Source organism: Scomber japonicus, chromosome 18 (genome assembly GCF_027409825.1).
Source record: "Scomber japonicus isolate fScoJap1 chromosome 18, fScoJap1.pri, whole genome shotgun sequence".
Taxonomy (NCBI): Eukaryota; Metazoa; Chordata; class Actinopteri; order Scombriformes; family Scombridae; genus Scomber; species Scomber japonicus.
This window is the reverse complement of record NC_070595.1, coordinates 9,179,221-9,194,639: the sequence shown is the minus strand read 5'-3', so window position 1 is coordinate 9,194,639 and position 15,419 is coordinate 9,179,221. Positions and strand designations below refer to the sequence as shown.

At 38.9% G+C, this 15,419-nt stretch overlaps 2 protein-coding genes across 2 annotated transcripts in view; one reads left to right on the top strand and one right to left on the bottom strand.

The window, feature by feature from the left end:
• grb2b (growth factor receptor-bound protein 2b) overlaps nucleotides 1–6,084 on the bottom strand; it is a 31,556-nt gene extending 25,472 nt beyond the window's left edge. Inside the window, exons 1-2 of the mRNA XM_053338357.1 lie at nucleotides 5,952–6,084; nucleotides 4,202–4,455 (exon numbers count right to left, since the gene is read on the bottom strand). Coding sequence (XP_053194332.1) covers nucleotides 4,202–4,279 — 78 coding nt within the window. The 5' untranslated portion in view covers nucleotides 4,280–4,455; nucleotides 5,952–6,084. The remainder of the gene's footprint in view (nucleotides 1–4,201; nucleotides 4,456–5,951) is intronic.
• Nucleotides 6,085–8,439: 2,355 nt separating this feature from the next.
• On the top strand, nucleotides 8,440–9,465 carry mchr1b (melanin-concentrating hormone receptor 1b). Its single transcript, XM_053338720.1, has one exon. It carries the CDS (start codon nucleotides 8,461–8,463, stop codon nucleotides 9,463–9,465), a length of 1,005 nt encoding a protein of 334 aa, XP_053194695.1. The 5' UTR covers nucleotides 8,440–8,460.
• The last annotated feature ends 5,954 nt before the right edge of the window (nucleotides 9,466–15,419 follow it).

Below are 15,419 nucleotides of genomic sequence, written 5' to 3'. Positions count from 1 at the left end.
CTTCTCTCTCATGAGAGGGAGCCTTTGTCCTGAGAGCAGAGCTGTTTAGTATTAGTATCAGCAGACAAGACAAGACAGCACTGGTGATGGAAGCAAAAAAGGAGCCACGATTAACACACACACACCCACACACAAAGTTGGTGTTTTTTTAGATGTACTACCTCAAATGGTAATGCTGTCGATAGTGATGAGACTCTAGTTTAGTATTACTGACGTTAGAACAAGTGTTATGTAACCGACGGGTCTAAAACGCAAGAGTGCAAAGGGCAAAGTGACAGAGGCTAAATTGATGTAGCTTTATTTAGCGCTTCAGCTCTTTGAAGTTACTAATGCAGAAAAATGACCAGATAGGCAGGAAGCACACAGCTGATACCAGGCTAACCGCTGGCACATTTCTGCGGTATAGGTAAACTCTCCCGTGCTAACCGCTTAGCAAAATTAAGGCTAATAAATTCCCAAAATAACTTGAAACCACAGCCTTTGGTTATAGGTTATATAAAGTGTAACACGGGTCCACCTGTATAATAGTATGTATCAGCTGGGTGACGGGAGCTTGTTCCATCCTGTTCCTCTCATATGTTACCTGAGGGCAAACATTCAGACATGAGACTAATGTATGAGTACAGTGAGGAGGAACAAAAGAAGAGGAAAAACAGTATAAAAAGAAGATGAAAGACAAAGAGGGAGACAGAGAGGAAGGGTGGGTGGTATCTGACAGTGGGACAAACACCATGCTGATTAATTTCGTCTAAAAAAAAATAAAAAATAGTGAAATAGTCCTGTGTGCTGAGCAGCCGACACAAGTGATTCAGATGAAATGTGTGGACGGTGCTGGAGGCCAGGCTCATGCAGGCTCTCCTTCCCCATTTCAGACTTGTTCTCTGTCCAAAAATAAACTGCAAAGCTGTTTTTTTTTCTTTTTTCCAGCAGCTCTTAAGACTGTGCACTTACAGTATGTTACCCACTAGCCAGGTCAAATATGGCGAGTCAGGATAGATGTACATAATATATTTAGAGAGAGTCAGACATCAGATGATTTCAGGCTATACTATGAAAGCATAAAGATTACAACAAGTATTATTCATATTACATCAATCAGTTTAGTTTCTGTTGAATCTCACTGCCAACTAGATCTTCACATCTGTGATAAGACTCAGTTGATGCCTCACACTTTGCATGAGACCAGATAGCTCTGGTGGACGGAGCTTCTCTTAAAAAAATAAAAATAAAAATAAAAAGAGGGTAAAGCAAGTTTTCAAGGAAGGACACAAACCCAGAAATGAGAGCAATGACATATGGGGAACTGAAAATGTTCAGTTTTAGATTTAAAAGTAGAAGTAACTTCAGAATAATTGTATAATACTGAGAATAATGCTCGGCTGCAGAGACCAGCAGGCACATCCCATCTTTAATGATGTCAATTAAGAGAGGGAACAAAAATCTTTGGTATTTCCCATCAACATGTCGGCTGAAACTCTGCCATCTAGAATAAAAGCTTGAACATTTTCCATCAAGACAGCCTGCTGTTAAAATTAGAGGAAATGTACATCACTTTCTCCTCTGATATGCAAATTTAATACCAGTTCATATTTAGCTCTGTGTTTCCTGAGCAGACTCTCCCTCTCTGTCTCTAACCCCCCCCCCCCCCCTCTCCTCCACCCCCCGGTGCGATAAGTCTCTTCAAAAACTCCCCACTCAAATCATTTATTCAGGGGAAAAAAACACAGCATGCATCCTGTGATAGCACCGGCAACTTATCCACCACAGCTGACCTGTATATTATACATACACAGATGATTAGAAGTTAATTCATCAAGGTGCTTGCATGCTGTGAAGTAGCAGCACAGGGTTACTCTCGTCTCACATGGAGGCTCTTCAGAGTTAAAATCTCAATTCTGTGGGAGGAATGGCTGTAAAACTATGTGGAGTATGTATTTACTAGTCCCAATTGATCCTTTACTATTAGCTACAGTTGTGCAATAAAGTCTTCTCTTATTCCTCTTCGAAACTCTGCGCAGGTAATATGACTTATGAGCAGTAGTGATGACAAAATTCAGAGTTTAGAATATGTATTTTCTGAAGTGGATAATTGACTTTTGGGCAATTATATGATCATATTATTGACACACATGTATGTAATGTTGCATCACAACAATTTTCCGTCTACCTGCATGTCAAAACAAAGCTGGTGTTGCCCATGAAAACAATTTATTATTATGATCATAACAGAATGACAGCTAAGGCTAAAAATACACAAAGTGGTTCTTTTTAGAAATATATCATTCTCAAAAGAGGTCGTTCACTCTGTAATCAGCCAGCAGCCCTTTCTAGAAACATCTCTTAGTAAAATACTGACTGACCTTAAAGCCGGAGGGGGAGGGAAAAAAAGAATACTTATAGTCATGTATTATGAGATGGATGTTTATACATCGTACTCTGCAACAAACGTTTTCCTAGAATATGGCGAGAAAATATGAAGGTTTATGTGGATTTCTGCACAGACCCCTGAGGCCGGGCAATAAAATGATCTCAACCATTTTCATGATAAAATCTTCCAGGATAACAATGATACATTTATGAGATTTATATTTAATAGCCATTTTTGAGTTTGTTACCCCTACAAGAACAGCCAAGAAACAAACAACCCTCGCACTCACAATGACCAACTGTGTGGAGTAGGCCACTATAAGGAAAATGATCTGCTGTGGGACAGAAAGTGCAAAGAAAGTGTTGCACAATATGAAGACATTGCAGTGAGGAGGTAATGAGGGACCACTACAACCTTAAAGGCTTAAAACCTGCTCTGCACTACCCATACTGTGACTGTCCATCACAACCAAAGACACAGCCTGTTGTTGAGAGGCTGCTAGCTTAGGCTGTCTACATCCATTTATAATGTCCCTATTGTGTTTTTTGCTTTTTATTAAGTGAAAAAAACCCCACAAATAACAGTCAACAGATTAGATTTCCTGTTAGAAACTTGTAATGAAGTTGCCATCTGTTTGTTCTGGTAAATAATTGTATATTATAAACCATAATCAACCTTGGGGTTTCTTTAGGTTTCTGTCCTGAGGAGAATACTCTTCAAACTGTATTATTCATATATGACGTGATAATTGGTGTTCGACTATCCCCTCTAGATTGGAAAGTGGGATGTATGAATTTCAGACAACAAGACAGCATCTTGTTTCACAGAGAAAAACTTGAAACAGTTCACAAGAGCAAAAAAATCTTTTTCCCTCTTTAATTGATGTGCTTTTTGCTTTGTCACATAAGCATTGTTCATTTAGAACAACATATTATCAAACAATAGGCCAAAGCATCTAGGCCACAAGTGTTGATGTTCTGTAGCCTGTTCCATCACATGACGCAGTTGTGTGTTTTGGCTTTTTGTCACAAACTTGCTGATATTTTATCGTTGTCCTCGCTTACGCTTCTAATACAAATATGTAAGATTTCTAACATTATGTTTGGCACCTTGTTTCTCTCATTTACTGTTGACTGCTGTGAAATGTGTTTTGGTCAACTGAGGCAGCTAGCGGTCTCATTAGCTGGAGAGCTAATAGCTCTGTTTGTGTGTGTGTGTGTGTGTGTGTGTGTGTGTGTCTGGGTTCTACTAAGATAGCACTGTTTTTGCTGAGTTGTATTATTATGCCAGTTGTTTGTTGACATTAGTGAGAGAGGTAAGGCATCAGGAGTGTGCAAAAATGTCACATCCTTTGGATTTTTGCCAATAATCCAGCCTGGGTCCTTCACATAGAGATCAGTCAACAGACTGTTACAGTAAAACCAAAACAGTTGCAAAAGGTCTCATTTTTTGACGTTACAACCCGTTCACTCATTGGCAATAAAAAACAATGAATGCATGTAAACTGCTTGGCATTTTTACACATAGAACCTTAAAAAGGGGTGTGAGTTTGATTATTAACAATGTAAGATATGAATACAAATAAATGAATTGTCTTAATGTACAGATTTGATGTAGGTGATGGTTTGAATCCTACAGTATTCCTTTTTAACAAAAACATTCCTGCCTGGAACTCATGACTTAATATCGATGACACTTTGTTTCAACACAGGAACATTAATTACACCGGAAATAAACTTAGAGCAAGAAAGAATTTTCAGGCATTTCGTAATTATAATTATGAGTAATGCAGACAAGCCTTGACATTCAATGATCAAATGGTTTAAAACTTACCTTGAGGACTTCTCCACGCTTGAAACTAAGCTCATCATCAGCAGTGGCTTTGAAATCGTATTTGGCAATGGCCTCCATGGTGCTGGTTGCGTGCCGGAAAACTGCTTGGCTGTAGTTGTGTTTCAGGGACTGAATAAAAAATAAAAACACTTATCCAGGCTGCTGTGGCCAGATACTTTTCTCCGAGTCTCTCCTCCCGTCTATGACCCGTTCCTTTAGGGCTTTGACCTCACATAAAGGTCACAGTAGGGTACCTGCAGCCAAGAAAGAATAGGAAATGTAGAGCACGGCTATTGCACAGGGGCAGGATGGTGTGATAGAAAAGAAATGCTGATAATTTACCCTGAGACATGAAAATCCTCATATAAAGCATAAAATTTGATTAGGATGGCCCAACAAAAAAACACTTTTAATCTGATCCTTTTTCTGTGATGGTTTTCCTGTAATCACGAGAAAGTTATTAAGTGATCTAGGCATCACAATCTTGTTCTCTTTAGATCTAACAATATCCAAAAAAAAAAAAAAAAAAATTTAAAAAAGCACATGTGTGAAAAAAGCTCATGTTCTCACTTCTACTTTCCAAAAACAGAGAACAATCAAAGATCAATAAGATACTGGTGTAATTTTGGATCAAGTTAACCACAGTTCCTGACAGTTCCTACAGACTTTCTTGACAGCTCTGACCAGAGCAGAGATAAATCTACTTGAGCAGAGCTGTAAGTGGCTAACCCTACAGTTGCTGGGATAAATGGATAAAGCCACGTTATCTCATTAGGGTTATTTACTAATATGCTGCCATACCGTACAGCTCTGAGAGGTTCACACTAATACAACTCTAGTCTAATAAGGCCATTAAATGTGACGGCTAACAGCTAGATGACAGATAACAGAGGAGTAACGCAACTTTAAGCAAATGATGTCCCCAATGCAAACTTCAGGATTTCATTGCTTTATTTAAACAACAATGAGTCCTCTTCCTCACGGATTATCCCGTTCATGTCAGCAAGAGTCGCCGATGAGGACACTTTTTCCAGAAAAGTCTTTTTGGTCGGTAGGAACACAACAAGTCCTAAAAATATGACTGAAGCCATTGTGTTTACAGTAATACAACTGACACCGACTCAACCCCATGACCACTACACTCAAGACAGGCGAACAATAACGCACATCTCTGACAGAAGTAGTAAAACAAAGTCATGAAAAAGAGGGGAGCTGACTGTAATTATCCTCTAGGAGCTAACTATAACCTCCTCCTGATGTGATTCGCGTATGATTTCGACATCGACTAAAATGCCACTTTGAGCACAAACCGCATTTTAACCCGTTTTTTCACGCCAGCTGGAGTTGGACCGGATCGATCCCGCTCCAGCAGACAGACTGCGCCCAGTGTTGACCGCTCGAAGCTAGCACACCGGCTAACGGTCGGGTAACAATAACTGCGATGCCGAGTGATTATCAAAGTTAACCCGGGTAATGTGACACGAGTGGTAGAGGAACGCTGACATTTCTCAACACGAGAGCTCACTTCCAGATGAACACGAGATGTGTATTGAACCCTCGAGGCCTACCAGCAAGCTTCACGTTGGCAAATGTGAAAAGGAAGAAAACACCTTTTTTTTCATAGCGCAAGCTGTTGTTGCTGCTAGCACCAGTTAGCCACAGCTAGCTTTACTGAACTTGACTAGCCTGCGTCGCGAAAGGAAAACAGTACACAACTTTTATGTCAAGAGAAAGCGTCGGGAAAACTCACCACTCGAGATATTCCGTTTAAGATGTTGCCACCGTGACAAACAAACCCCTCTCGTGTAATTATCCACTCCGTGTTTCCTCTCGAGAGGCAACAAACGATGTATGTCTTGTGTCGCTTCCACCCCGTCCTAGGAGCCGAAATCTAGCTACTAGCAGAAGGTTTGCGACGTTTATTTCCGCTTCCTTCCACAGAGCTGGGAGGGACGCCTTATTTTTTATACACACCCGCATTCCGTGAAGACCCGTCCTACTCTGCCTGCCATTGGCTAGTACTAGTTCTAATCGTCGTTAGATTGGTTAGCTCACAGCCAATCAGAGACAGAGTAGGGAGGGTCTTCGCTGAATGCGGGTGGGAAAAAAATAACGCAGCCTGCTGCTGTTGTGACTGGAGCTCCTCCCTGTCAGTCTGTTCCGCTTATCTGCCAAACCCACCATATAACTGTCACCCACAACTGGCTTTAATTATCCATGATTACCTATGCTATTATAAGAATGAATAATAATATGATTAATAACATCTATCTATCCAAGTTAATTTAAAAGGGCTTTATTGGCACGGTAAATACATTTACATTACCAAAGTGTGTGTGTGTGTGTGTGTGTGGGGGGGGGGGGGGGTATCCTGCATTAACAGAATAATTCTTTTGCTGTTAGAAATATGTAGTCTAAATACAGATAAATTTAAAAAAGAAAAGAAAGAATACTCAATTTAACAGCTATTCTTTCAATGTCTTTTTTTGGGGGGTTGTAATCGGTGGTTAATGTGGTTAATCTATCCATCCATCTAGAGTTTGTTTACTGTTTGGCTGCTTCACACACAAAAATCAATCTAATCTCAATCTATCTCTATCTAAATAGGAAACAGGACATCAGGTAAAATACTCCTTAAGGCACATCCCAATACTGTAAGATTTATGGGTGTACAATAATCTCAAACTGTTGCCTATAGGCTATAATAACTGACTTTAGTGTGCAGGTGATAAAAATAGACAGGGCAATGCCTGACAGTGAGCCAGGTGAAGCACAATGCCTGATGAATGTGCTGATATGCTGCTTACTTCTCAATGACGCAATGAGGTTTAAGTGACTTCAGTCAGAAAAAGTGTGCTGGCTGGATGAATTCTGAATAAAAAAGGCTTTGCTTTGTTCATCAGAGACTCTGCTGGTTCTTCTCATTACAAAAAAATCACATGCTATCAAAAGATGTGTGCCTGGATATGTCATATGCAAAGCAACCAAAGACACACACACACACACACACAAACACACACACAAAAGTATTCCAAATAACTTTTCTTCACACTTTCTTCACCTTTACTCCAGTACAGTACATAGCCCATTATTTGGCATTTGGCCAATGTGTGGGATATCTGCTCTGTGTTTGTTTATTCATTTTTTTAGGACATCTGCTTTTACTGTAATGTTGTCCGGTATGTGTGTGACAACGGAGACAAATACCTTGACAATACTGCCATCTAGTGGATATATTTAACATTGTGGCAACAGCGTTTAAAATGCTACATAGAGAGGATGACTGTAACTTGCTCTACTGTTCAAGCAAAGCTGCAAATTATGTCAAAAGTTCCGATTAAATATAAAAAGGATATATAACAACATGTCTCAATTAAACAAAAGTGTAAATCAAACTAACTAACTAACAAACTATTATCCATTACCTGCTACACTGACAGACAATACGAAGCGCTACCTTTGTCCTCAGGGAATGAAAACTAACGCACGACAAAATATCACTGCGTGCTTGACTTGGAGCGCATGTACTGCCTCTTTTAGCCTAGTCAAGTCATAGAGGAGCATGTGCAGCCAGTTTTCGGACTGATAGTGAGTGACATGTGTGTTATGACTCTTTTAAAGGTTCGTTTAATTGTTAATTGAAATAAGCTTCTTCTTTTTTTTTTTGATCGATCTGAAGTTTTCTAATCATTTGATGCTGTTTTTCTTATGGGACCGTTTTTCTAATTGCACTTTATTTTGAAATTGATTATGTAGGCTAGATTAGATTATTATTCGCAGCACATTGTTTCAGAGTAACACTATCAAAATCGATCTGGGATGGACTTTGCCTATATTTCAAATTCATCTTTTTCACCCATCATTTCACCCAAGAATGTAAAAGAAGGTAAGTTGTTTTTTCCTCTTTCATTTTTTCATTTTTTTTTTTCAAATTGAGTGTTAGACGAGTATACTTGAATTTGCACTGAGTACACGATGTTAGTATCATGTCAAAGCTGTAAAAGAATCATTAAAAATAAGTCAGACACATCAGGTAATGTGTTGTTGTGAACTTTTTTTAGTCATTCATATTTGATATTAATGTACATTCAGAATTGATCAGTTGTCATTATGATCTTTACCCCCCCAATATCCACTGGCTTCAATATAAAATTATTCATGGAGAGCAATCGAAGACATCAATATATCTGTTATATCTGACAAATAGCATTCTGTTTGTGTCCTTTCGGACAGATTATGAGCAGTACCACAATGTGCTCATGCCAAGCATCTATGGTGTCATCTGTTTCTTTGGGATCCTTGGAAACTGCATTGTTATCTACACCATTGTGAAGAAGACCAAGTTCTGCTCCCAGCAAACAGTACCAGATATATTTATCTTCAGTTTGTCCATTGCAGACCTCCTCTTTCTCCTTGGCATGCCTTTCCTAATTCACCAGCTTGTGGGCAATGGCTCCTGGTGCTTTGGAGCCACCATGTGCACAATGCTGACAGCACTTGACTCCAACAGCCAGATTGTCAGTACCTACATCCTGACTGTGATGACTCTGGATCGCTACCTGGCCACTGTCCATCCCATCCGCTTCAAGCATGTTCGGACCCCCTTCATGGCAGGGGCAGCAGTAGCGCTGGTGTGGGTGTTCTCTCTGGTCTCTATCACTCCTGTCTGGATGTACACAGGACTCATGCATCTCAAGGATGGAGCAGTTGGATGTGCCCTTCTGCTGCCTAACCCAGCCACAGATACATACTGGTTCACCCTCTACCAATTCTTCTTGGCCTTTGCTCTACCTTTGATGGTCATCTGCGGGGTCTTTTTCAAGATTCTTCAAAACATGTCAGCAACAGTGGCTCCACTGCCCCAGCGCAGCCTGAGGATGCGCACACGGAAGGTGACCCGCATGGCAGTGGCCATATGCCTGGCCTTCTTCATTTGCTGGGCCCCTTACTACATCTTACAGTTGGCCCACCTGGGAGTACAGCGACCTTCCTTTGCTTTCTTGTATGCCTACAACATTGCAATCAGCATGGGCTATGCCAATAGCTGCATTAATCCATTTATCTACATTATATTAAGTGAAACATTCAAGAGGCAGTTCATTATAGCCATTCGGCCGTCCCACAAGGTCTTCAGAGTTGCCCCTGCTCTAGCTGATGGCAGCATGAGTCTGAGGATGGCACCAGAAAGCTCTCATCCATCTCACTTGCAGTCATCGAGGGAACTACTGCAAAACATGCTGCCTGTCACTGTGGCTGTGCACTGAGATGGACAGTCTACTGGTCATAACTGCCAACCACTATCAGCAACAAACTGCCAATCTGCCAATACTGACTGTTACTATTTTCTCTGTTTACATAAAGACAAGAAGAAGATGGATATTTGAACTAAACAGTACATAAAAAGTAGTCATGTCATTTGAAATGAAATTTAAAGGCATGTTTAATGTGAGTAATAGTGATCTGTACTCATTATTTAATCAAAAAGAGAAAAACAGGAACATTAAATGACATGTTGTTTCTGGTATGTGACATGTTTGGTCTCAGCAGCTACAGAGAACCAGGTCAACAATTTTCAACAATGAAGTGCAAATTACAGACTAAATTGCAAGAGAGCATAATGAGTGACTACTTAAAGCAGTGTTCAATGTAGGCTAACATCATGTTTAATCATTCTCATATCTCTGTATAATTTTGTTTTTATGCATATTCTTGATTTACATTTGAAACAGCCATGGCTGAATATAGACTTTATAGTTGCTTACACTTGTAAAACAGTAAGAACATGTTTTGAAACAGACTACACAATGTAATACCTGCAAAGGCTTCCTTCTTTGTTTCGCCCCCCTTTCCCTTCTCCAAGCTGCCTCACTCCTCTTCTTCCCAGCTGTTTACCCTGTTTATTTCCTTGTTGTCCATCCATCGTCAGTAATCGTAACACTGTGTTGTGCTCTGTCTATATACTGACCAATTGAAGGTTCATGAGATGCACCTTTGAGGTCTTTTAGAGAGCTGGTTCATCATTGATTAATCTAATGCTTCACACATTCTCCTTCATCAGTGAAAGACAGGATTCACCTGAGAATAATCCACCAATACAGGACAAAAAGTATGTATAAACTGTATACCTGACAGATTATGACAACTGATTTACATGACATAAGCAATTGATAGTGAGGGAAACAGCAGGAAATTGTATAATAATGTTGCAATTTGTTCAAAAGAATGAGAAATTGATTTTATAATGTGCACAAGTGACTAGATGGTATGGAGGTTGAACAAGTAGTTGAGAGAAAAAGTTGAGAATTTCAATACTGATTTGAGAAATGTACCAAAATGACTGAGCAAAACTGTAAAACTACAAGCTAATTATAGTAATTACAAGCTAGAGCAGAGTTAGTCCAAATCACCATCATGCACGATTACAAGTGTGCAACCTTGGTTTACACCTAGACATTTGCATTTTCATGATCCTTATTTGTTTAGCTGCACACAGTACTATCAGATTACAGAATGTACTGCGCACGTCATTATGTTTGTCTATCATACAGTTGAACAGTTATTAGATAACCACACCACTAATAGCCAGTACAGCAAACACATTATCTGTAGTAGTCTTGTATTTCATTGTGGAAATTGTCAGAAACAGCTGACATTAATACACTCCATGTGCGTGGCATTTATTGCATATTTATAGTGCTGCAGCTTTTTCAAATGTTGTAAATAATTGGCTTTTATTGTTGCATAAAACAAACTGTTCCTGTTAACAGGCTGTTTGCCGAGTCATTGCTTGCATATTAACACATCGGAAATGTCAAAACAGTTGTATTCAGCAGTGGCATGCCATTAAAGCGAGCACACACAGCTGCGGGCGGTGCATGTAGTAATTACTGAGAGTTTAATAATTACAGAGTGTAAGAGCTCTGCTAGTGGCCCTCAGAGGAATCGCAGCTCCTTACACACCATGTGACCGGTGTGTTTTTTAAACCAAATTACTGACTAAGTGAAGACAGATTGCACACTTGCTAGTGATGAGAAAAAGTCTGCATTACATAATGACTGCAATTTATACGCTGATTTTTTTTCTGTAGGTGACAGTCTATAGGATCTGCTTTTATGTAAATATCAAAGCCAGTCTGATTGGTCACATTGCTCATAGTGATTTTTTACTATACATATGTGTCTGTTTGGCATGTGATGCTGTGACACAGTTATTTATCTGCAGATATGTATTGTGTATCATATGTATATTATAATATTGTACTCTGCTCTGTACCCTCTTTACTGGTTAATTATACTTCTGGAGAGAGACACAGGAGACTGTGTTTACCATGCTCCAACCTGAAGGACTTGTTTAATCAGGAGGTCAGAATCAGTTCACTCTTAATTAAAAGGTTCATGCTTAAGATAAGAGAAGACTTTATTGATCCTCAGAGGGTCCCCCCCCCCCTGGGCAAATTTGCATGTTACAGCAATGCAGCAAACAAAATGAATATAAAGTACATAAGAAGTCAAGTTAATGGAATTCAATATATAGATGTGTGTGTGTTATAAACTTTACACAACACAAACACATATATACACACATAGATATATAATTACATACACACAGCATGACAGATGGGTGACAAATTAAAGGAAAAACCTACAGAGTCTTAGTAAGGTATTGGACCACGGTTTGCCTCCAGATCAGTTTCAGTGCGACTTGGTAGTGATTTTACAGTCTTTGAACTCTACTGGAGGGATGAACACAATCTTTCCAGAAAGATATTCCCTCATTTGGTGTTTTGATGATGGTGGTGGAGAGCACTGCCTAACACATAAGTAAGATGAGGGCATTGTAATCCTGGAAGAAACCACTCCCATCAGGATAGAAATGTTTCATCATAGGATAAAGGTGATTACTCAGAACAACTTCTGTATTGATTTGAGTGATTCTTCCCTCTAAGGAGACAAGTGGACCCAACCCATGCCAGCAAGATGCCCCCCAAAGCATAACAGAGCCATTATCCCCTCACTCTAGGGATCAAGCATTCAGACCTGTGTCGTTTTCTCCTTTAATTTGTCCCCCGTCTGTATACATACATACATACTGTACAAACATGTATCATGTATATTTTCATGGTGTATATATGTATTATCGATTTTGGCTGCCAATCTCTAGAATGACATGGATTCTTTGTAAGATCAACAATTGCTTTGTAACTTTGTGTCAATAAAGTGTTACATTCCACTGAAATATCTCCATTCAACTGTATTCAAGGTTGTATATCAAGCCGGAAACATTTCAACCAGACATATCTGTTGACAGATATTTCTGGTCAATGATTTTTCCTTCAGGCCTAGGAGAGTGAGATAGAAAAGCAATTATTTACTGTGTGAGATTACCTTGAAGCAAATGTAGTGATAGGTCAAGGAAACCCTGATCATAAAAATGCTTGACGTCAATAGCAACATAGGTTAATGTTTGTCGATGTGTGTCATTCTTACTTTTATAGCTGGAGTCTTTTTACATTTTAGTTTCTTTACACCTTACATTCAATGCAAAATGGTATGGTATGAGTTCTTCTATACCACAGCTTACAATGAACATAATATAAATGTAGGGTTTTGACAGAATTGTACATAAATGTCAGGGACTCTCACTGTGCAAAGTCCTGAAACTTCCACCTCTGAATCTGCAAATGCTGATGTTCATGTTGAGCACAATGAACAGAAGCCTAAGTCGTCAAACAGTCGCTGAGCAGAGCTTTAATGTTCACGGCACATGAAGACACATAATAAAAGTTTAAAACCTAGCAGAAAAGCCCAAGGCACTGATGTAGATGTGCTTTTTAGAAAATCTCAGGTTTTAAAAAATACAGAAAGTCTGCTATAAATAATGCACTGTGGATTTACAGCACATAAACGACAGAGAAACATAAATTCACTTTTCTGCATTAGGAAGGTTAGCAAAGACAAAGACACTGGTGGAGGTTAAATGATCATAGGCATCTACCTGTTAATGATTTGAAATATATATTTTACTAACTCCCCAAATTCGATTTTCAAAATTTTTCTTGGCACCACTATGAGTTTCACTTCCATCAGTTTATGCAATTTTCTCTTGTTCTATGAGCATTGAGCGGTAGTTTCTGACTGCAGTCAAGCTTTGCACAATTTACTTTCTTTGCTGATTTCTCCACAGGATTGTCAATTTTTATGTCCAATTTCCTTTTGAAAAAACCCCCCCAAAACAACACATTTGAACACATCCCAGATGATCAATAAACATAAAATTAGTCCTGCACAATGTTGCACACCCCCCATAGACATGCCATTACCCATAGTCGTCCCCATGGTGAGAAATAAAAAACATTAAGCAAAGACATGTTTTCTTTATGAAGAGGACATTAGAAAAAACAATTTAAAAAACAATAAAGCCTAAGGATGGCATTTCACCTGAAGGTTTAGATGCCTGTTAAAGCTGATTGAAATAGATGCAAGGACATCATACTAATAGGAAACACAAGCAGGTGTCCGCCTTCCCTCTGATTTTGACATCCTTTGGTGATGGTGACAAAGCGGCAACAACAGTAATGGCCTCAGGACAAATACAACAACAAACACCAGCCAACACAACAGATCTCGGCATGAGCAAACACAGCAATTACACTTTTTATAATGAGTTTGGTCCAAAAGGTGTAGACCAGTCTCCAGTTCTAAAAAAAAACCCAGACCCTGAGAACTGTTGTATCATGCTGACAATAATCATACCACTGATGTGCTTCCACCATGTTATTTTGACGAGTAAATGATGAACTCCAACCCTGACATTATAAACAACAACAAAACACTAGAAACAGAAGAGTTTTATCTTCTTTCTGTCTCCTTTATTGCACACATAGCTTCCCGCTGTGTATTATGTATTCGTATGTTTTTATGTTATTTTGTTGTTTGTGTGTGTAATAAGCTGCTCCAAACAAATTGCCCCCAGTGGGATTAATAAAGTTGCTTGTATTGTATTGTATTGTATCCTTCATGTAACATGAGGCATTATTTAATTAAGAAAAAAATTAAACTCCTCATATGTTGATAGGCTATAACACAATAGACTCTGGCACATTACAGATTAAACAGACAAGATTTTATAAGTTGATCCAGTTCTTGTATTACCCTATTGATCCTACAAACATGGACACTGTGTCAATCTTCTCATTAAACTCTTAACAAGAGACAGTGACTAAGCGTATGTTGCAAAATGTTGAACTATTCCTTTAAACTCAAACTTTTAGGTGGTTTTACACACAAATAATATTATATGATTGATTTATGGATCACAGACACACAAACAAAAATCCAAGGTAACACAAAGACTTTCAACAGGAAAACTAAACAATGCGACTGAAGTTACAGTGTCATTACAGATTTCAGTATACATCTGTGACTCTGCTCTATAAATAGGTCCTAATTTGACTTCTATAAACTGTCATTTTTAAAAACTTGCCGTGTTTTGTAGAAGACTTTTCCACAATGAGCAGATCAGGTATTACTGAATAAGGAAAATAGAAACACAAAGAAATCTTTAAATACATCTTCAAAAACCTTTTATACCCTTCTAAATATTTAAGAGCACAACCAAACCCTCATCCATATGCATCACTGATGTGATTGTTTATGTTGTTGGAAGTCCAATGATCAATGCAGTGGTTGAGATCTCATCTCAATGGAGATCACATAGATAGGGTTACTTATCAGCATCAACTCATCTGCAGCGATAACATAAAACTAAAATTATTATTCTGCACAAGTTGCCCGGAAGTGGTATCAGCTACATACAGGCTGATTAAAACCTACATAGTGATTTGCAATGCACGTGATGCATTCATTATTAGCTATAGATATCCTCAGTTTTCCGCTTAAGTCATGCATTGGCACGTGGAATATGTTAATTGGGTTATTTCGTCATACATTTGGAGAAACAGTGAATTTTCCATTGATCCATCACGGTTACATGGAATAATTGAGAAAGGCATTACAATGCAGAGAAGAAAAAGGAAAGCAGAGATTAAAGTGGCAGTAGTACTGAGAAATGGGATTCTGGAAGTTAACAGGAATGACACGTGTGGTGAAGTCAACGTTTCACACTGCTGCATGAAAGTGAATCTTATGTCATTAAATTGTCCAAATAGTCAACAAGGGAGAGGCATTTTCAGCAACAAATCGACTGCTTTCTCCACTG